The sequence below is a fragment of the Leptonychotes weddellii genome, chromosome 5, assembly GCF_054177405.1.
Source record: "Leptonychotes weddellii isolate Sample4059 chromosome 5, ASM5417740v2, whole genome shotgun sequence".
Taxonomy (NCBI): Eukaryota; Metazoa; Chordata; class Mammalia; order Carnivora; family Phocidae; genus Leptonychotes; species Leptonychotes weddellii.
This window is the reverse complement of record NC_138373.1, coordinates 28,541,529-28,562,947: the sequence shown is the minus strand read 5'-3', so window position 1 is coordinate 28,562,947 and position 21,419 is coordinate 28,541,529. Positions and strand designations below refer to the sequence as shown.

The 21,419-nt window shown below is 45.5% G+C and overlaps 1 protein-coding gene across 1 annotated transcript in view; it reads right to left on the bottom strand.

The window, feature by feature from the left end:
* GRIN2A (glutamate ionotropic receptor NMDA type subunit 2A) overlaps positions 1 to 21,419 on the bottom strand; it is a 338,815-nt gene that overhangs the window by 18,323 nt on the left and 299,073 nt on the right. The window contains exons 10-11 of the mRNA XM_081820054.1: positions 9,466 to 9,665; positions 5,103 to 5,121 (exon numbers count right to left, since the gene is read on the bottom strand). Of these exons, the coding sequence (XP_081676180.1) occupies positions 5,103 to 5,121; positions 9,466 to 9,665 (219 nt within the window). The remainder of the gene's footprint in view (positions 1 to 5,102; positions 5,122 to 9,465; positions 9,666 to 21,419) is intronic.

The following is a 21,419-nucleotide window of genomic DNA, read 5'->3' as shown; positions in this document are numbered from 1 at the left end:
CGGTTGGGAGGATGGGTTAGCCTGGTGATGGGTATTAAGGAGGGCACGTACTGCATGGAGCACTGGGTGTTATGCACAAACAATGAATCATGGAACACTACATCAGAAACTAATGATGTAATGTATGGTGATTAACATAATATAAATAAATAAAAGAACCTTGAGAGGAGAGTAGATAAAACTCAGGGTAAAGACCCGATTTCATGGATCCCAGATGAGTGACCTGTTGACCACTGGCCTCTGGGTCCAGTACTTGGCAATCAGAGAATAATGTGTCTAAGTGCTAAACTGTGTTATTCTAAGGAATGGTTCTTAAATCTTACTGCACATTAGGATATTCCAGAGGTTATGTAAAAAATGCCCCATGGGGTGAAAGTTAGGGATCTATATTTTCAAAAGGCTCTCCAAGCGAGTCTGATGGACACAGATGTGCCACAAGCACTTTATAAGGAAAGTAACTATTAAGGGCAATAGAGCGGGAACCTCTAATCATTTTTATATCCACCACCTGGAGCTTAGAAGCTGCTCAGTTATTCTTTGTTGAATGAATGTCTAGAGGCAGGGTGAATGAATGAATGAACAATTGGGTTAATAAATCAGGGGGCTTTGTCAATGGCATCCCGTCTTGCTAACTTGGTTAGAAAGTTTGGGATTTATAGAGTAGCCTAGCTCAGCCCAAACTGTGAGTTCTGCCTTTGAAGTCTCAATTTGATTAAAACACATTTAGCAAGGAACAATAGCTTTCTGAAATGCCAGGGATTATGCAGCTCGGAGCTCTGTGGGGAGCAAGCAATTCCGGCAACTGGGATGGGTCTTTGTGAACCTGGAGAGGCTGTTCTGTGAGCCTGTATCGGGGCCAAACATCTGACTCCTCTTAATTACATTCTGCCCTTATTTCATTCCTTCTCATCTCTGGCTTCTTGGTCCTGAGTTTTCCCCAGACTGCCAGAGCTGAATGTTCTGTGGTGCCAGGGCCTGGGGCATGGACAAGTCTCCTTCTCCATGGACAAATGGGTCACTTGCTCTCTCACCCTTAACCTCTGTCGCCACGTTATTCTGCCCAGTGTCACCTGCAGGGGACCGATGCTGTTTCTTCAGCGAAAGAGGAATGAACACTGAATCTGGATTCTGACCAATCTACATTTCATTCACTGCTTTGACCCTTTCCAGGTAGAGACGGAGAGATGTCTACGAGGGTTATAGCAAAGGAGAAGCAATACCACATCGTGGTTAAAAGCAAAGGCCCTGTGGCCCGTGTGCCTACGTCCCAATCTAATCTCAGATCTGCCCCTTAGGAGTTTGGACACATTACTTAACCTGCCTGTGACTCGGTTTCTTCATCTGCACACACGGGTTAGTGATCATAACTCATGCCATGTAACTGTTGTGAGGACTGAATGAAATTAATACATTGAAAGACTGAGGTTATTCTGTGACCCATAGTTATCCCTCTGTAAGTGTTACCTCTTATGAATGCCTATGACAATAACAGTCATAAGGGTGGCTGATCCATTTAGGGAAATGGAACCAGTCTCTCCCCCTCACACGGGGCTCTCAGATTCTCGACACATCCTCTCCCTCACCGCTCCCCCCAACCCCCAGCCGTATTTTGGCGTTTATCTCTTTAAATGGGCTGAGGCTGCTGGTTGCAGTGGGGTGCTGCTGAGTCATCCGAGGACACGGGGACCTATGTCACGAAGAACTAATGGCAAAGAAGCCAGCAGGAGACGGATGAAGAGGCCTCTGAGGCAGGAGTGAGTCAGCCGGTGGTCCGTGCCTCGCTCCAGCACGGAGCCAGCTGAGATGGGGCGGCCGCTGACTCTCAGACTTTTCCAGTTTCTGCTGCACCAGGGCGATTGGCTCCGTGGAACGGATGCAGTGTGCTCTGTTGATCTCTAGATACCTGGGCTGAGTCCTGCCTGCCTGGTCACCTGCACCCGCCTCTCTCTGCGTCTGCTCTCCTCGCCTCCTCTCTGCCTCCCTCCTCCTCCCTTCCCATCAGGCTTGCCCCCTCTTCTCCTTTCCCACCTTCCCCTTCCTTTAGGAGAACTGCACAACCTAGACTTTCAAGTCTTCTCTGCCCTTCTTGTCTCCCTCCAGACAGCCTAAGACCAGAAGCCATCACACTTTGAAGGGCCAGACTGCGACACTTCGGGGGCTGTCGCAGCAACTTGAGACTCCGCCCATGCAGGAGGAGAGTGGCCACGGGCGGTTCCTGAGTGGATGGAGGTGGATGTGTTTATTAAGCTTTATTTTCAAAACCAGGCAGTGGTTGGAGCCCACGCCAGGGCCATACTTTGCCAGACCTGGAGGAAAACACTGGTTTTCCTGTTTACCTGCTTGACACAGAGACCACAAACTTGGCGACAATTTACGATCCATTTCAATGCTAAAAGCCAGGAACTGTATATTCTTGCTGGTTATATCCGTCCCAGAAAATCGTGTCACAAAGAAAATGCAAAACGGATATCTGACCACAAGAGCACGCAGAGTAAACAATGGAAGAATCCCTCCTTGTTTGCCCATTCATCAGAGTTACCTGTGAACATCTACTGTGTGCCAAGCTCAGGAGGGAATCCTAAGGGAGACAAAAGGGCAACAAGAATGGGCCTGATTATGTCTGCCCTCCAGGGACACAGTGCCCCTCAGTGGGCCAGGGACAAGGGGAGGCCTGCAGGCCTCTAACACATGCTCAACACTGGGCTATTCTCTTTCTGTTCATATTCACATTTACTCCCCAAACAACTCCAATGTAGAGACAAGAAAACTGGAATTCAGAGAAATTAATTTGCCCGAGATCATGCCGCTAGTAGGCTGTAGAACCTTCCGTCATTCCCCGTCACTGGTCTTGCTTTGCTAAAGGCCACAAGAACACTAAGCACGGAGCTAAAAGGGTTCACAGTTTATAAATATATCTAGTATTGAGCTGCAGTCTTTAAGGAAATCTTAAAGGGGGACACGTAGACTGAAGGATAGGTCAGATACCAAATCAGGAAATGGGTTTAGGAGATAGAAGAAGGGATTTCATTTTTTTTTTAAGAGAGAGAGAGAACCTTTTTTTTTTTTTTTTTAAGATTTTATTTATTTATTTGACAGAGAGAGAGATAGCAAGAGCAGGAACACAAGTAGGGGGAGTGGGAGAGGGAGAAGCAGGCTTCTTGCTGAGCAGGGAGCCCAATGTGGGACTTGATCCCAGGACCCTGGGATCATGACCTGAGCTGAAGGCAGACGCTTAACGACTGAGCCACCCAGGTACCCGAGAGAGAGAGAATCTTAAGCAGACTCCATGCCTAGCACAGAGCCTGATGTGGGGCTCGATCTCACGACCCTGAGATCATGACCTGAGTTGAAACCAAGAGTTACACTCTTAACCGACTGAGCCACCCAGGTGCCCAGGATTTTCATTTTTAAAGGGAGTTGCATGGAAGATTCTGTGCTTCTCTGAGAAAACTTCAAATGGTGGAATTGCAGACACAGTAGAAAGTTGAATGAGGAAAACATTTAGGAGCCCCCCCTGCCCCCCAGTGATCTCCTCAACCAACACCGCCATACATTCCTAAGCCAGCCTAAGAAGACAGGCTGTGAAGGCCACTGAGGAAAGAGCCCATCCTCGGAGTGGAGGTATGAGTGGTCATCACCATCCAGGCTCTGGGGTGTCCAGCTCTCCCCAAGACTCAGACATTAGCCCAAAGATATTAAGCGGAGAAGCTGGACTAAGGCAGTGAGGATATTAGCAACCCATCCAGTGGCTCAGAGCAATTTATGAGAACCCTAATTAGATACACAAAGAGCTTCTGTAATCACACACTCTCTACTCTGGCTGGCAGCGTGGGGTCCCTCACCACCCCAAGCCATCCTACACGCTCCAGTGAGAGAGAAGCCAGCAAACAAAGCAATCAGGAACTGTTAACCCTGACCCACTTGGAAGCAGGGAGTGGGCTTCTCCATGGACTCCCCTCCAGCACTCCCCACTCCAAGATCGGTGAGCATTAGCATTGTTATCCTGGAGTGGTGCTTTCCAAAGCTCTAGAATCTATGCAGCAAGTTGCCTTATTAATATAAGAGCAGAGCGTGCGGTCCCTTCCAATTTGTTATCAATCTGGATGAGTCTTTAAAACGATTGCATGCAAAGTTGCAGTACAAAGGGGCAAAGGGGCCCCAATGTACCTATCCATCTGAAATGATACATATGGTATCTTTCAAAGATTTCACATATGATATCTATCATATATGCCCAAATGGGATATAACAGGGGTCACTAACTAGCTTTAAACTGGGCGAGTCCCAGCAAGATGGGTTGAGTTAGTCACCCTATTCATACAATATTAACACAAGAGATACAGGTCTCATATCTCTCAAACATTTCACATGATAGCCATCATATATATGTAAATATGATATAATTGCAGTGCAATATAGCATACCAATAAGTTATAAAGATATATGATAAATACATATATTTGATTTGATCTGTTCAGTGAATTCAGATGAGCTACCAGGGACGAGTACTGTATTTCTGGGTTTAAAAATAAACCAACAACCATGAAAACTGAGCAAAGTACAAAGAGGAAGATTAAATTCTCAATGCTTGAGCCTATTATTTATAGCTAAGGTGATCTGGCCACTAGCAACCAAGATTTTTCCCTGGACCACGGTTTAATGAAAAGACGATCAGAACCAGAGTTACAAGAACTATAAAAATCCATTCAGGGTGTTGTCCGTAGACTGGCAGCATCAGCATCACCTGGAGCTTGTTAGAAATGCAGAATCTCAGGCTCCCCATCCCCAGACCGACTGAAACAGTCTGCCAGTTGACAAGATCCCCAGGTGATTCCTGTTTACACTGAAGTTTAAAAGTTCTGCTGTAGCTCACTAAACCCAATGGAGCCTCATTTTCCTGCTCTGCAACATGGAAATACTAAGACGTACCCCAGAATACTGTACGAAGTGTTGCTAAGAATATTTGTGAGTTACTTGGCACCACACTGGGCCATTGAGTATGGGCTCAAAAACAGTGGTTTCCTTCCTTACCCTCAGCATCACTTGCCGCTGAATAATATTATACAACCTTGTTCTCAATATCTTCTTGCTGGCCTCTGTACACCCAAAGGGCTTTAGCCTCTATGATCTTCCTTCTGTCTCTTCAAATCCTAGGATCACATTTAAAAAAACTACAAAATCTGTGAGATTGATGGGACCTAACAGATCTCCCATTTAACCTCTCCTTTGAAGCCAGAAATGCCATTTTTTAAGTCCCAGACTGACTCATTCTTTATATTCTTCATCAATGTCACCTCTTAGGTGCCACGGAGTTATCAGGTACTCAATAGATCCTTTCTGGTTGCTGGATGAATTAATGAATGATACTGTGAACTCTGGCCCATTCTATTCTTCACTGAACTCTTACTAGACTCGTTTTCCTTATGACTTACTCTGCCTTTTCATCTTCCCATTAAAAAACCCTATATCCCATATTCTTCCTTGACTCTTCTCTCACCTATCCAAGATACCTAAGAATATACTCATATGTATGTATGAATTCATATATATGAATTATTATAAATGTTTATATTTTGAGATGAGATATTTTAAGTTTATTCATTGCCAACCAACAGGACTGTAAGTTCCTTGAAGGAGAGAAGAAAAAGACCATGACATCCCCCTCTTGGAACATCAGTGCCTAGGAAAGTATGTTTCTCAGTAAAGGTTGGATATTGATGTTTAATGCTGAAAAGTACCCATGAATGTTGTGACTGAAGTACTGAGAACCGAAGATCCCCACGGTGCACTACAGTATCTCAGAAAGGACACAAAGGTTAGACAGGAAAAGGAAGGTAAGGTCTTATTGGGATCCTGTGTACCCCTTAAGGGAAATCACCAGTCCTTTTCCTAGGGAAATGCCTGGCAGGCTTCATGTAAGAGGTTCCCTCAATAACCAAACACTCCACTCAAAGGTTATATTTACACAGCTCATTAGGAAAATTTTTTATACTTTTGACACTCATTAGACTCGTAATCGTCCACCGAAGCTACTCTGTAACAAGAGATAAACACTCCATTCTAGAGGATGAATAATAATTAGGTACTGCTTAGCACTGTGCTCTTTACAGGTCTAATTTTAGAGCATAATTAATCCTGCTGAAGCTGCATAAGATAAGTGAAATATTTATGCAGCTGTGTTAATTCATGTATTTACTCCTAGAGAGACATTCCGAATTGGACATGGCTTTCCGGGAAGATTATCTTAAGACGCCCCCTGGAGCAATGTCATTTTCTCTTCCATGTCTTTGCTTCCAGATGGTCTCTAAAGATGAAGCTGAGAAGACACGTTTCCCAATCCCAACAGTCTGACCAGGAAAGCAATGAGTGAGGACTGAAAATATGTGTAAGAATCTAGATGCCCTGCTAGTAACAAGGAACACACTTCTGGCCTCTCTGGGGCCTTTACTTTGTATTTTTTTATTTGCCAGAAAGAGGACATTTTCTGTGCAGCACCATAAAGGTTGTTTCCATGATACTGTTATCACCAATACAACACTAAATAGGCTGTACTGAATACTGGAGTTGTGGATGGACAACAATGAGGAGGAGGTTTAGGTGGAGAATGGTAATGATGAGGATGGTGGTGATGATGATCGTGCTGGTGATAAAATGATGTTGGTGTTGGTGATAGTGGTGATGATGGTGATGATGGTGATGATGGTGGTGGTAATGGTGACGATGGTGATGATGATATGATGATGAAGATGATGATGGTGGTGATGATGATGGTGGTGGTGATGGTGCTGGTGATGATGATATAATGATAATGATGGTGATGGTCATGATAATGATGATGGAGATGATGGTAATAGCTAGCATTTATTGAACCATTTCTATTTTCAGGTGCTTTAGCTAAGCTCTTTACACATATCCTCTCATTTCATCCTGACATCAACTTTATCAGGTAAATATTTCTGCATGCATTCATTCATAGATGAGTAAACAGAGGCTAAGAAAGATGACCCCCTTCATAGAAGTATTTGTCAGTGGGACAATAGATTTAGTTCAGATATGCACTAAATTACTCCTTCCTAAAGGATCTATAAATCTCAAGCATCTAATTAGCCATCTTCGACAGACAACCTAGTGAATTGAATGAAGCAGTTTTACATAATTGACCCACTTCCAGAGCGAGGCCCCTGCAGTAGAAACTCTGCCACTTACTAGCTAGCCCTCTGCGCTTCCGTTTCCTCCTCTGTAAAATGTGTAGAAACAACACTGAACTTCCTAAAGTTATTATGACTATTAACCCAGGTGATGTCAGCAGTGTGGTGACTGGCATATGTTGCTGTTCCAGAACAGATCCTGTCAGAGTAACAGCAAGGACTAACAGGAGTAGAGTTCGAACTCACTTATTTGACAGCTACCCATCATATTTAAAAGTGTCCTGTCAAATGAAATACACCTCGACACCCACCGTTCATCCGTGCATGTGTTTGTTCACTCAGTCCTTCATGGGCCAGTTATCAGGTCAGGGCAAGTTCAGGATTTTGTGGTATTTACTGATGGAAACAAGACTCATTTGTTGAATAGTTCACCCTGTGTAGGGAGACTTGGGCGACCAGGCTGTCAGGTGAAGGAAATGGTCCCAGTTCTTCACCCCTGTGTCCACACCCCTTGTCCTGTAACTCCAAACTCCCCCCCCTTAAAAGGCAGAGTGTACCTCTGATCTCTTTACTTTGGGCTTGGCCATCAGATTTGCTTAGACAGAGGGTGTTCGTAGATGTGACCATGGCGAAGCAGAGACTTGAAATGCACATGTACAGTTGGTTATCTCCTCTGTGCCTGTGACACAGCCAAGAAAAGAGCTTCTCCCAGGCGGCTCCTGCCCTTTCGGCCGGAGTCCCAGAATAAATGTATGCAGAGCAGACAGCACATTTGATCCATGGGTACACCGCAGGGCCCAGAGCCACCAAGGCCACCACAACCTGAGACAGAGCTCCTCCACTCAACCTGCACTCCCACGAGCAAAATAAAGGCCTAGTGGGGTATGCCTCTTAGATTTCACAGCCAGAGCTGACCGACACAGCCACAAGTCACTATTACACAACAGAGAACATGGCTCATGATCCCAAGAAGGTACAAATGCCCTACAGGGAATTCAGAGGATCAGATGTTCTTATTTGGGAGTTAAATATAAAACACATTTAGATGTTCTGATGGCACTCTGAGAATCTAGGGCTTAATTCTGGGAGCAGAGAAAGGAGGAGAAGTTGCAAGGAAATAGGCACCTTGTTCAAAATCATACCACACTGCGCATGAATGTCTGTGCATTTCAGTGTTGTATTTGACCGCACTGGTTGCCGGATTCTCCTCTCCCAGCTCCAGGGAGGTACGGCATATTCTGCAACCATCTCTGAACATGGCCTCCAGCTGTCCTTGGATGCAGCTGCTGCCCTGGGCCCCAACTTACTCAGGTTCTCAGGCTTAACCTGCCATTTGAGCCAGGACAGGATCCTAAAAAACTCCAGCCAGTGAGATCACCAACTAGGAAGTAGAGGGCAGACTGAAGGCAATGATGCTGGAGACACAGCCCAATCACCTACAGAGGTCCATAAACGCCACGGTCCCAAGAGACTGTAAGACCCATGGGGGTGGAAACTGTCTTTTGGCAGGAGAAGCAGGTAGACTGTACTGGAAACCCATGGGATTTCTGCTCATATTCCTTTTCAAGAGATTGCCTCTCCCTTACTCCTCCATAGGATAAAATCAGGAGCCTCTGTGTTGGTACAATGTAACCCCACCGCTTAGGCACTCCTGATGGGTCCAGGAAAGAGTCTTTGGTTCAAAATGCATCAAGAATCCTTCCTCTGGAATATGAAATTTAGAATCGAGAGAACAGAGTTTAGGACTGGAGCCTAGTCATGTAACGTCATGGTTTCTTTACCCCAGGGCTACTAACATTTGGGGTCAGATAATTCCGTGTTTTGAGATGAGGGGGCCGTCCTGGGCATTGTAAGGTGTCTGCCAGCATCCTTGACCTCTCCCCACTAGATGCCAGTAGCAAACGGCCTCCCAACCATGACAATCAAAGATGTCTCCAGATATAGCCAAGTGCCCCCCGGGGGGCAAAACTGCCCTGATTGAGAACTGCTACTCTAGGACAGGACCTATGAAGTCCTGCTATCAAGGCCCGAGGACTGCTCCGGTTCCTGCTTTTTTTTCCTATTTGCTCAACTATTTGCTCAACTCCTTCCTCAATTCACTGAGATAGACACTTCTGCATCCCTAAAATAAGTTTCTTTGGAAAATTTTGTTGTCTAAAATTGGTTCCCATTATAAGCAACCTAGAAAACTATGGTATCATGTGAGAGGCACCCAATAAATAGTAAGCAAACACATCATACAAAGATCCATTGGAAAGCCAATCAGCAAAGAGAGAGAGTGCAAGGGTGTCAAGTCCCCTGAAGGATAGGGGGTCACCCAAGGTCTTACCATCACCCACAAACTGGAGCAGGGCCAGGTCAATCTGCCTCTTCCAAGGGGAGCCCTTCTGGAGGGCAATTCCGTAACCAGTGGTGGCAAAGATGTACCCACTCCCGATGGTCACCAGCTTGCAGCCTTCATCCCTCCCAGCCTTGTAATTCAAGACTGCCGCATCGTAGATGAAAGCGTCCAGTTTCCTGCAATGACAAAAAACCAGGGAGTCATGAGGATGGCGGGGTAACATTTTGGGGACCAGCTCCTGAGACCTGATCCAGCACCACATGCTTTCTTTCACTCTGTACAGGGTGACTCATGGCCGCCCCATCCCCTCATCATAAAAGGATCTATTTTTAATGAGGAGATAAAAGCCAGAACCTTTTCTCTCCAAGTTACATACAAGAGGCAGCTAAATAAAGAAGAATCCTTATGCCCAAGTGAGTAAACAGTTGAGTTTGCTGGTTTGCTAAGTGTTTGCCCTTAGCACTCCCAACAGTGGGAAGCAGTGGCCTATTTAGAAAGGTTTGCATCAGACCAAAATAAACCATTAAGGTACAGGAGAATTTGGGGTAGGGTGCAAGAAGGGAGAGTGGGTGCATAGGAACGATGTCTTCCTCCCAAGGGAAACATGTTTACTATCGATTTATATTATAGAAATTATTATATAATAATTTTTAGAAACCCAAATATAGAAAATATCAAAACTACAATTAAAACTTAAATTGCCTCATAATTCAGAGGCAACCTCTGTTAACACATTGGTGAACAGCTTTCCAAATTTCTTATGTATGCACACATGCGTGTGTACACACACACACTTTTTTAAATAAAGCAGGGATTGGCAAACTTTTTCTGTAAAGACAAGATAATAAATAGTTTAAGCTGTGGGCCATGCGGTCTGTATCACAACAACTCCACTCTGCGGCTGCTGTAGCATGTTCTGAGCTGACCCGTGACCCTCCCCAAATTTGTATGTTGAAGCCATAAACCCCCGCACCTCAGAATATGATTTTATTTGGAGATAGGGTCATTGCAGATGTGATTTAGTTAACATGCGCTCACACGGGGGGAAGGGGAGGCCTCCAATCCAATATGACTGATGTTCTCATAAAAAGGGGAGATTTGACCACAGACACACACAGGGAGACCACCACCACCATGAAGGCTGGAGTTAACACAGCCACAAGCCGAGCAACTACCGGAAGCTGGGACAGGGGACTGGAACAGGTGCTACCCTCATGCCTTCAGAGCAGGCACAGCCCTGCTGCTGCCTTAATCTCAGACTTCCAGCCTCCAGAACCATGAGACGGGAAATTCCCGTTGTTTAAGCCTCTCCATTAGACCTAGGAAGGCTAATACACAGCACAAGGGCAGCCCTAAATAATACATAAATGAATGAATTCAGCTCTGTTCCCATAAAAGATTATTTACAAACACAGATTGGCCCGTGGGCCACACTGTGTCCTCGTTTCAACCTCCAAAGCGGCCTTTGCTTGTTGCAAACCACACAGAGTGAATGTATTTCCATGTCCATAAACATAGCGCTTTTTTTCCCCTTTGTTAATGGGTTTTTTTAATCAATGTATAACGCATATGCAATAAAGTGCAAGATAAATTTTTACACATGTGTACATCCTGGAAATCACCATGCAGATTAAGGCATCGAACGTTATTATCTCAGTCCTGCATGACACTTCCCAGTCTGCATCCCCAAAAGGCAAGCACTGAATCATCCCTCAATAGCATGGCTGTGAATCAGTCATTACCCAGGTCACCATCAGTGGGCGTGAGTATTGTTTCCAGTTTTTAGAGTTATTTCACAAGGCTGAAGTGATCGCCCTTGTGCATGGGGATGGATGGCTCAAAACTAAGTAGGGATGGGGTGGCGATGACCTAAAGTAGGTAGGAAAGCTAAAACGGAGATTACTCAATGTACTGGTACTTTCTCAACTTCACTGCCTTGCTTTCCTTAACAAGAACACATAAAACAGGCAAAGAAAAATAAAAGTGGCAGGGAGAGGAGGTAAATTGTTGCATCCTTTCAGAGACAGCTGCTGAAGGTCTCCCGATGGGAACAAAACCATTTGGAATGTTTACGGCTGCATGCTTCATTTTAATTTTTTGTCTCTGTGATGGTTAGAGGTGGGGCAAGACTACAAGGCTCATCTCACCAACAAAAAGACTCTAAAGCCTTTCTCCCAAGGCTGTAGGATTGGAGGCTTGGTGTTAACACGTGGAGAGTATTAAAAGGAGATCAGATCATCCAAGTGGGAGGGAATGCAAACTAAGCCTCATTAATGGTGATGGTAAACCAGAGCTGATGAACCGAGAGGAAACAGACTTCTGGAAAGCCAGCAACACCGAGAGCTGTGGAAATATGGAATGGGGAGTTGAAAGCAATTTGTGTATGATGGCAGGGCCTGTGTGACAGGAGCAGTTGGGAGAGCAGGTAGAGGGGATCTGGTTTCTACTCTAGATTTGGATGATGGTGAGACCTTGGGAAAGTCACTTCCTTCTTTTTGATCGCAGGTTCCTCATCTGTGAGATGAGGTGGTCACCGTGGGCCTGCTGAGATACTCTTCCAGCTGCGGCATTCTGATTCCATAAGCCAACAGTCACCTTCTGTGACTATCAACAGGGCAACTGAGACTCTGGATGATATGGGTCTCCTGAAGACTGCAGGCCATGGATGGTATTTGTCCTCTCGATGAAGCTTGGTTGCTTGCAACGTCAATACCTCAACATATCAAAGTTGCCATGGAGATGCTGGGAACCTGGGTTTTACTGAGACCTTCCCACTCTCTTAATTCCTCAAAAAACAAATGAATACACACATAAATGTGCACAGAGGCATTCAAATGTGAAGGCCATCTGTTTGTATTTGTGCGGTAAAACCTTTCCCTCTCCTGTTAACCCACCACACACTGATGCATGTCTGGGATGGAATTCGAAAACTACACCTGGAAACGACATGAGAATTGCCTAACAGCAGCTTAAATCAGTATTTATGGACAGGCACAGATTTCTGCAAATCATTACCATATTTCATGACAAAATATTTTTTAGCTGAGAAACAGCCAGATGAACAGAAAGAAAACAGGAAGTTTTCTCAGGGAACCAAGTTTGCCAAGTAAGAGGGAAGACAATCACAAAAGACATGAGTGAAACAATTACACACTGGTGTGCCTGGGGTGGGCTGGGGGCCATGAAGGGCCATAAGTGGGCCTGCCCTCCATGGGCTGTCTCTGGTCTTGGGGCCACGTCAGAACCAAAATGAGGACAGCACATGAAGGAAACTACAGGGCTATGTGATCAATGATTCTAGAGAGCTGGGGACTAAATGCATGTTTAAAAACATGCCCCCTCTGATATAGACATGGCTTGTTTGCATAGTGCTTTACAAAAGAGGGTCCAGTAGGGAGATATACAATTATTATTATTATTTTCCTATGTTGTCTATGAGCAGAGGAGGCTCTGCAAAGCAGCCTGAAGCCCATCAGTATTATTTCCAAATTCTGTACTTCAAACTCTCTAGGACAGCGCTGTCCAGCAGAGCTTTCTGAAAGAAATGCTCTCTATCTGTGCTGTCTAATATGGCTATCACGCACTGGAAATGTGGTTGGTGCAAATGGGGAACTGAGGTTTTAATTTTATTTCATTGCATTAATTTAGATTCTAACATAAATGGTCACACACAGCTGGTGGCTCCTTAAGTGGACAGCAGGGCTCTGGGTGGGCAGGGGAAGGCTTGCGGAGCAGGGCTCTGGGTTTCCTCCTCGCTCTGACTCCAAAAGGTCTACTTGCTCTGTTTTCAATTGGAAGAAAAATGTTGCCATCATTAAAAAGAAAAAACTAAGACTGGCTGATGTCCTCAAGAGAGTGCTCTGTGGTCAAAGACTTGGAGCAAGGGGCCTGTGTTTCTGAGCCCCAATCTTCTCTCTGCAAAGCGGAGCAGACCATCTCTGCCCTCAGAGGGCTTTGGGAATAAAGAGAATTTATATAAGTGAGATGTGTGCACCATGCCTGCCACAAAACAAATGCTCAAAACACATGGATGCAGTCAATTGAGTTCAGATTTTATGGCAACACTTATGGCATTTGCTACATTCTACGCATTCTCTGTGACCAATCCAGTCCTGGATACTTTACACGCATTATCCCATCCCACTGACTCCTCCTAACAGTGCAAGGATGGATCTGCTGCTGCCATCCATCCCCATTGCCAGATGAGGAAGCTGAGTCACTAAGAGGTCAGGGGATACAACGCCACCACCAGCTTCTCGGGGTCACAGCAGCATCTGGACTTCCACAGCCTGATGCCAAAGGCCACAGACATAACTGCTGTGACCATGACGTCCATGATGCTTGTGGGGTAAACAAAGGCACTTCTGTCTATTGCTTATGAAGTTCAAACTGGGGGGTTATAGCTCTAAGTCAAGCCCAGCATAATGGAAGAAGCAGCCAGGATGAGAGCAGACCAAGCAGGTTTAAAGAGCTCTGATGGGTTATTCAGCTTCATTTCTCTCTTTCCCAATAGGTGCACGGCCCCATGAGGTCCAGAGTCACCCCCGCAGAGACCTTCTCTTGCCCCGAGCACATCCTATGCCTGCCTTCAGGAGCCATTTAGGCATAGAGAGCCAGAGCTTCTTGTTGAAGGTAGAGGGTTAGGAAGAGAAAAGCCATCCGAAACTAAAGCCCGGTGTAGACCACAAGCATCTGGGAGCCCGGAGCTGAGATCGCGGGAGACAGGGATGGATCAGGCTGCAGCGCGGTAATTGGCAGCACACCCCCCACCCTGGCCCCCCTGGTTTGGAGCAACACAGATGAAAGGCTGGCCCTGCAGGAGAGAGAGACTTGGAGCTCACAGCAGTCGGCTGGAAGCTCGGGGGCTCCCAGGTAAGGAAGCCAGTTCTGCTTCTCGGCTCTGTGTTTCCTGCTCCTGGCTTTTCAAGAGGAAACTGTCTTTGACCCACCTTCCTAGCTCCCGCCCATGGCCCATGGCTGTCACTGGCTGAAAGCTTCTCCCCCGGGTCAGGGGGTGCTCCAAGGAGGGGGTGTGAGAACAGTGATGGGGACAAAGCACCTCCCCGGCCCCCTTCTCTGCCTTCACTCCCCACAGAAGGGGGATCTCCTCTTCAAACATTTTTGACAAATGAAAGCACCCCTCGGCTTCCCAGCCTCAAGGCTGGGACAGAACCAGAGCCTGGAAGGGAGCCGTGCCCTGCCGTGCTGGTGACAAGACATGCCCACACCCCCTGCCGGGTGCTGTGGGGGTGACGTGGGTGCCGTCACTCTCCCTATCACCTGTCACGGGGGACGGTCCTCAAGGAAAGCAAATGATTAAAAACGACAGTAATTTGGCACGAGAGGGGGAAATAAGATCTCTGTGAAGAAGCCAAGTAAGGAGGAATCGGCACAGGTTCCCTGTGCAACTTTAACCCCGCAGTTTCCTGCGAGAGTTTTTGACAGCTCTCAAGAGCTGCTCCAGCTTTCTCGAGTGTCGGTCTGACCCTGTCACTTCGGTCGGTCTCTCGTGTACCTGTGTGATGGCCTGCAAGTTCACTCGTGGCCCTAAGATGGTCTGAGGGTGCCTCGGCTGCCCCCTGCTCAAGGGCAGGCCATGGCCCCTTCGGGGAAAGGGACCTGGCTCTTGATATTTCCTAATCAAAAGTTTCTGGTTTTAGCCCATCATCTCCTTATGCATGTTTTCAGATGCTCTCTGGGGGTCTCAGCACATTTAAAGGCTAATTATATAAAGTTAATTATTCATTCATTAACATTCAAGAAGCCTTTAACAAGACGTTGACTTGTTCTGATGAATTGATGAAACTGGAGTGTGTGTGTGTGTGTGTGTGCATGTGCGCGCGCCTGTGTGTGTTTTGGAGTCTAGTCTCAAGTGTTATGACAATTAAACATCTCTTTGATAACTGAATGTACTTTTTAAGGTCCCATCAAAGCCTTGCGGAGAAGGGAAAGGCTTCAGCCAGCAATTTAAGCCCGTCAGCACGATGGGGCAACAGCGAGCGGGGGGTGGGTGGGGGGTTGGCGCTCAGGTCACTCTGCCGGCTCCGTGAGTGAGATCCCGTCCTGGGACCTCTCTGAGCTTCGGTTTTCTCACCTGTAAGATGGGGAGCTAACACCTCTCTCCCAGGGCAGCAGGGGGGGCTGTTGGTGGGTGAAGATGGAAGTGAAGGTGTTCTGTAAATTCAGGTGCAGACTCAGGATGCTAGCATGGCGGTGATGACATCATCGGGCACAGAAGCCAGGGCGGTGTAGATCCTTCACCAGCCCCCAGACACAAGGCTGTTGAGGGGTGCAGGGTGTTCACCGGCCCAAGAAGGGGTACCACTGGGGCATGATGACCTTTGGAAGTGCCTGCTTCGGGAGGAGACAGCGTGCACAGAGACCGTACCTGCCATCAGCCCTGGATGGTTTCAAAGTGGCTTTAGGAAGATGGCCTGGAATCACATTTGGATTCTGAGTTTGTGAATACAGCTGTAAAATCAGTTATATGGACATGGCTGCATTTTCACAAAGGAAATGTTTTGGGGTTTTTTGTTGTTTTTTTTTTTTGCAAATGCCATTAAGCTAATCTAATCCTAAATTGATGTCTCCCATGGCCTAAATTGTTTCCAGCAATTTTTGGAACCCGTTTTCACTGGGATCAATTCCTTTGTGTTTAAATTTTATAAGGATTTGATTCACTGATCAACACTGGGACCACAACAAACTTTACTAATTTATAGCTGCTGCCATTTGGAGTTTCTTGTGTGGTTATTATTTCCACTAAGTTCAATTCTCCTGGGTCAGAATTGTGTAGAGACTCAAACTTGCTGAGGAAGATTCAAGTCACCTATGGATTTTTAGTCAGTAACAAGTTTCACCCTGTGTGCTTTTAACTGTTGTCAGTTTAATTTGCGTCGATCACATCTACTGGTAATAGTCACTGTGAACTGGGTTTAGAAAAGACCGATGGTTAGTATTTATTTATTTATTTATTTTAAAAAGATTTTATTTATTTATTTATTTGAGAGAGAATGAGATAGAGACCATGAGAGGGGGGAGGGTCAGAGGGAGAAGCAGACTCTCCGCTGAGCAGGGAGCCCGATGCGGGACTCAATCCCGGGACTCCAGGATCATGACCTGAGCCGAAGGCAGTCGCTTAACCAACTGAGTATTTATTTTTTCACTGAGAACCTTATTAGCGATTTTGTGAGACAGAGAAAGGCAGAGAAGGGGGGAGACAGAGTGGGAGGGAGAGATATGGATAGAAGCAGGCACCAAGCAAAACAGGAAGACAGAAAGAATGGGAAAAGGAGGAGTCAGAAAAAGAGACGGGGAAGGGGAGACAGAAGGACACAGACGGAGAAATAAGAAGAGGGGGATGGACTTATGGAGAAAGAGAGAGAAATGAAAGCAAACATGGGAGATGCCGTGCACCCTTTGCCTAGTGACTAATAACCTCAAAAGTAAGAAACGGTTTAAAAAAATACAGCAAATCCCTGCTTTGTTTCTGTTAAGTTTAACACTGGACCCAAACTAACCACATCCAAGGAGTTGATAGATCATGTAATGCTGTCTTTTACTTTTTCAGGTAAGGAAACTGAGGCCCCAAGATCCCTGCCCACGTCAGGTGAGTCTGTATCTTTCTCTAAGCCTTGATTTCCCCACCTGACCAGAAGGTACACTGGTTGGATGAAGTAACGACTATAAATTTGGTAAATTCTAAAGCGCTAGGCAAATGCTATTCTTCTTCACCCTACAACTCATGTTCAGACATTGGAAAAATATTGATTCCTTATGGAATATAAATCTCTTCCACAGAGTTCCTTAGATTACACTCTTCAGGGGTTGGGATCATGTTAACCATTCTACTGCCATTCCCATGGCATATTATAAAGAATGCTCAAAAATGTTTTCTTTGTTCAGACTTTTTTTGAGTGTTTACTTGGCGCCAGACACTCTGTTGTTTGCCTGCATACCTCCATTTAATCCTACAACGTTCTCCTAAGCAGAGGAGCCAAAATTAGCATCATTTTTTGAATACAAAAACTGGGGTCTAAGAGGTTAATTAACTTATCCAAGGTCCCACGGCTGGACTTTGGCAGAGGGGGATTCGAATCCAGGATGCTCAGCTTGAAAGCATCACATTACCCTGCTGGTAGTAGAGCATAGTATAATGATGATGCCGAACTTGTCACACATCAGAACTGAAGGATGGGGCATCTTGAAGACCAAAAAACATGAAAATGAAAGAAAGAATGGAAAAAGAATCAACATTTGATAAAATGCTAGTATGTGTCAAGATACAGTGCCGAGTACTTTCCCCAAAGTCAATTCATTAAATTCCAGGGGACAGAATTGTACGGATGTGGGAAAAGCTCAGAGAGGGTATTTATTTGCCAATGGTCACACAGCTGGTCATTATCGCAGCCAGGATACGAAGCTACTTATTTCTCCCTCCAAAGTACATGTTCTGTACCAAGAGCCCACTCAGAAAATAAGTAAATCAATCAATTAGCCAAATAAGACTAATGTTCAAGAAGGTGTATAAATACTTTGACTCAGAAACTCTACTTCTTGCAGTCATGCCTAGAGAACTCGTCTGGATTTTTAACACAGCCACGTGACCGGCAGCCCCCAAAGGGAAATGGTCAAACAGACTGTGATGTATGTATACCACGGGATTCTTCCCAGCAGTCAAAGAGGATGAAGGCAAAACAGACCTATGGATACAGAAGACTCTTCAAAACGTATTATTAATTGAACACCAAACTGTGATATTCTGCACAGAGTTTCACAGCATCGCACAGAATGAATTGATAATTATGTGTGGACATAGATATATACGCAAATGCGTATAACAAAGGTTTAGGAGAAATGCCATGTAATACCCAACAGATAACAGTGCCTACCTGGCTCTGTGTGTATGTGTGTGTGTGGGGGGGGGTGTGTGGTTTGGGATTGGGTCATGGTCAAAGGGATGCTTATTTTTCCTTATTTTTGGTTTTTTACAGTGAGAATTTATTTTGCAACGAGACACAGTACAGCATATCGGTGAAGGGCATGGGTGCTAGGACCAGCTCTGAAGCTCACCAGCCCTTGCCTGTCCGGTCCAGCCCCCCTGCCTCATGGCAAAGGCGTCCAACTCTCCCAGAGCTGTTCGCTTGTCGGACAAGCAGAGAGTTAGCACTTAGGGGGAGAAAGAGATGCTGGGCTGAGTTTGAAAGCCAGCTCTGCCCACTCACTTAACCTTTGGACGAGTTTGCTCTTCTGTAAAATGGAGGGAAGGCCTATTTGGCAGAGTCAAAGCGGGATGAAATGAGATCATATGTTCGAAGTCTCCATGTGAGTTCAGCAGGCAGGAAGAAGAGGCAGTCCCTCGGGAGAGGGAATAGGCCAGGGAGCTCTTGCCCCTTCGTGGTCTCGGGGAGGAACTTCTAACCACATGTATCCCAGTATAAGAAATACATCCTTTTTTGGGGGGGGTTGTTTTTTGAGGGGTCCGTGAGTTCCTTTCTTCTCCCCATCTCAATGGAAGGAGAAATACTGCCCCCTTTTAAAGCAGCATTAAGATTTTCAAGGGAAATAAAAGACATTTTTAAGGTTAAAGTATGAACAAAATTGGTTCTGGGTTTTGGACAATAGTGGGCCATTAGAAAGCAGGCTAATTGGGCAGTGTTACGGGAATGTTCATAATTATTATTTTAACTTGCAGCTCAAAGCATGGGCCCTGGAGCACGTGTGACCCGGACAAGCTACTCACTCTCTCTCTGCCTATTTCTTCCATTGTTAATGGGAAAATCATGATAGTCATTCTCTCATAGCGTTGCTGTGAGATTTAAATAGTACAGGCCAAACAGGACACTACCTGGCATGTAGGTAAGCTCCCAATAAATGTTACCTGTTACTTAGAAATATCTTGCTTAGTTCCCAAAGCAATTCACATAGCCTATTCCAATTGCAACAGAATATGGTTTAAACATATGGATAAAACAATCTGATTGAGTTAAGGGAATTCAAGAGTTAAGGCTCGTGGCTAAGGCCTTAGGGAAAGTCAGGAAGCAGATAGGACATAAGCTCTCCGCAGCGGCTCATAGAGGATCATACACTGAGCTCTGAATTACGGCGCAGCTCAAGAAAAAAGAAAACGCCGAGTAGTTATAGGGATTGTGTTGTCCGCCAGATCGAAACATGCCTTAAAGTGGAGGAAAAGCAACGCTGTTCAGGGTGCAGATGTCCAAGAGATGGTGGAGGACAGCGTTCTCAACAAACTGGTCTACAAAAATGGTATCAGCAAGCTTTCTTTCTTTTTTTTTAAAAGATTTTATTTATTTATTTGACAGAGAGATAGAGAGACAGCACAAGTAGGCAGAGTGGCAGGCAGAGGGAGAGGGAGAAGCAGGCTTCCCGCCGAGCAGGGAGCCCGATGTGGGGCTCCATCCCAGGACCCTGGGATCGTGACCTGAGCCGAAGGCAGCCGCTTAGCTGACTGAGCCACCCAGGCGCCCCATCAGCAAGCTTTCTAAAAGCTATTTCCTGTAGGGGCCTCCAGTGCCAGCCAAAGGAGAATGAAAATGCAGAGCAATGACAGTTAAATTAATATTCCTCTCGCTTGGTGAAATATCTCCTGGTCGTTAAATGTGAAAACAGTCCAACAAAACGGTACAGGCTCAACTGAGGAAAGCAAGGCAGGGATTTTGCGTGCACCCTGATTCAGTGTGTAAGCTGTACGAACACGAGACAAACACCAGGAGGAAATGAAGTGTGGTGTTCAGAAGAAACTTTTTTTCTGAGAATTGCAAGTGATACTTCGGTTGCAGAACATTTGCTATAGGGGTGCCTGGGTGGCTCAGTCAGTTAAGTGTCTGCCTTCAGCTCAGGTCATGATCTCAGGGTCCTGGGATCGAGTCCTGCATCGGGCTCCCTGCTCAGTGGGGAGCCTGCTTCTCCCTCTTCCTCCACGTGCTCATGCTTTCTCTCTCTCTCTCTCAAATAAATAATAAATAAAATCTTTTAAAAAAAAGATAAAAAGAACACTTGTTCCATGCACAAGGATAAAAAGGACACCATATAATCATCTGGCATTATCTCTGATACTGTTTTGGTGTATTTCAGTTTTGTATTCTTTTTATCTCTCTCTGTCCTCTCTCCATCTCTGGGTCTACAGAATTGGAACCCCACTTTACACTTCCCCCCCATTTGTTCCTATTTTTGACACTTTATGGGTGGCCTTGAAAACCCACTAGTGTAGTTTTAATCAAGTTTAACAAGAAGTAATTGCAACCACACACACACACGCACGCATGCCCTCACACAAAAAGCTGCCTGTGCTTTCCTGAGTTTTTATTAAGGAAAAAATTCCTAACACTGTGATGTGGTAGCAATTACTTTTAAGCTTTATTTGCAATGTGGGGGTGGATCTCAGAAAGCACGTCACTGTCTCTCTGATTTTCTCTGGAGATGACGCTATCCCACTTAGGACAATGGCTCACCGCACCCTCATTCTATGCCTGCGCTCGAACTCCGCAGCTCAAAATGAACCTCTGAGTTTGATTCTGCGTGCTTGATAAAATATAGTGAATAAAACCTGCCCAAACGGCATCCTGGAAAGAACATGTTCTGCCTAGCAGCTAACCATCAGGGAGGATCCTTATGCCTTCCCAGTCTACTTTTGCCTTGGCAATCTCCACATCTCCAGACCAGTTTCTTTTGAGGATGGAAATGAGGATGCTGTGACCTCCTCAACTCTCAGACAATCATATACTGACTATACATACTCTACTATATATAGTATAAAATAGATGTATATCCAATGGAATATTATGCAGCCATCAAAAGGAATGAGATCTTGCCATTTGCAACAACGTGGATGGAACTGGAGGATATTATGTTGAGTGAAATAAGTCAATCAGAGAAAGACATGTATCATATGATCTCACTGATATGAGGAA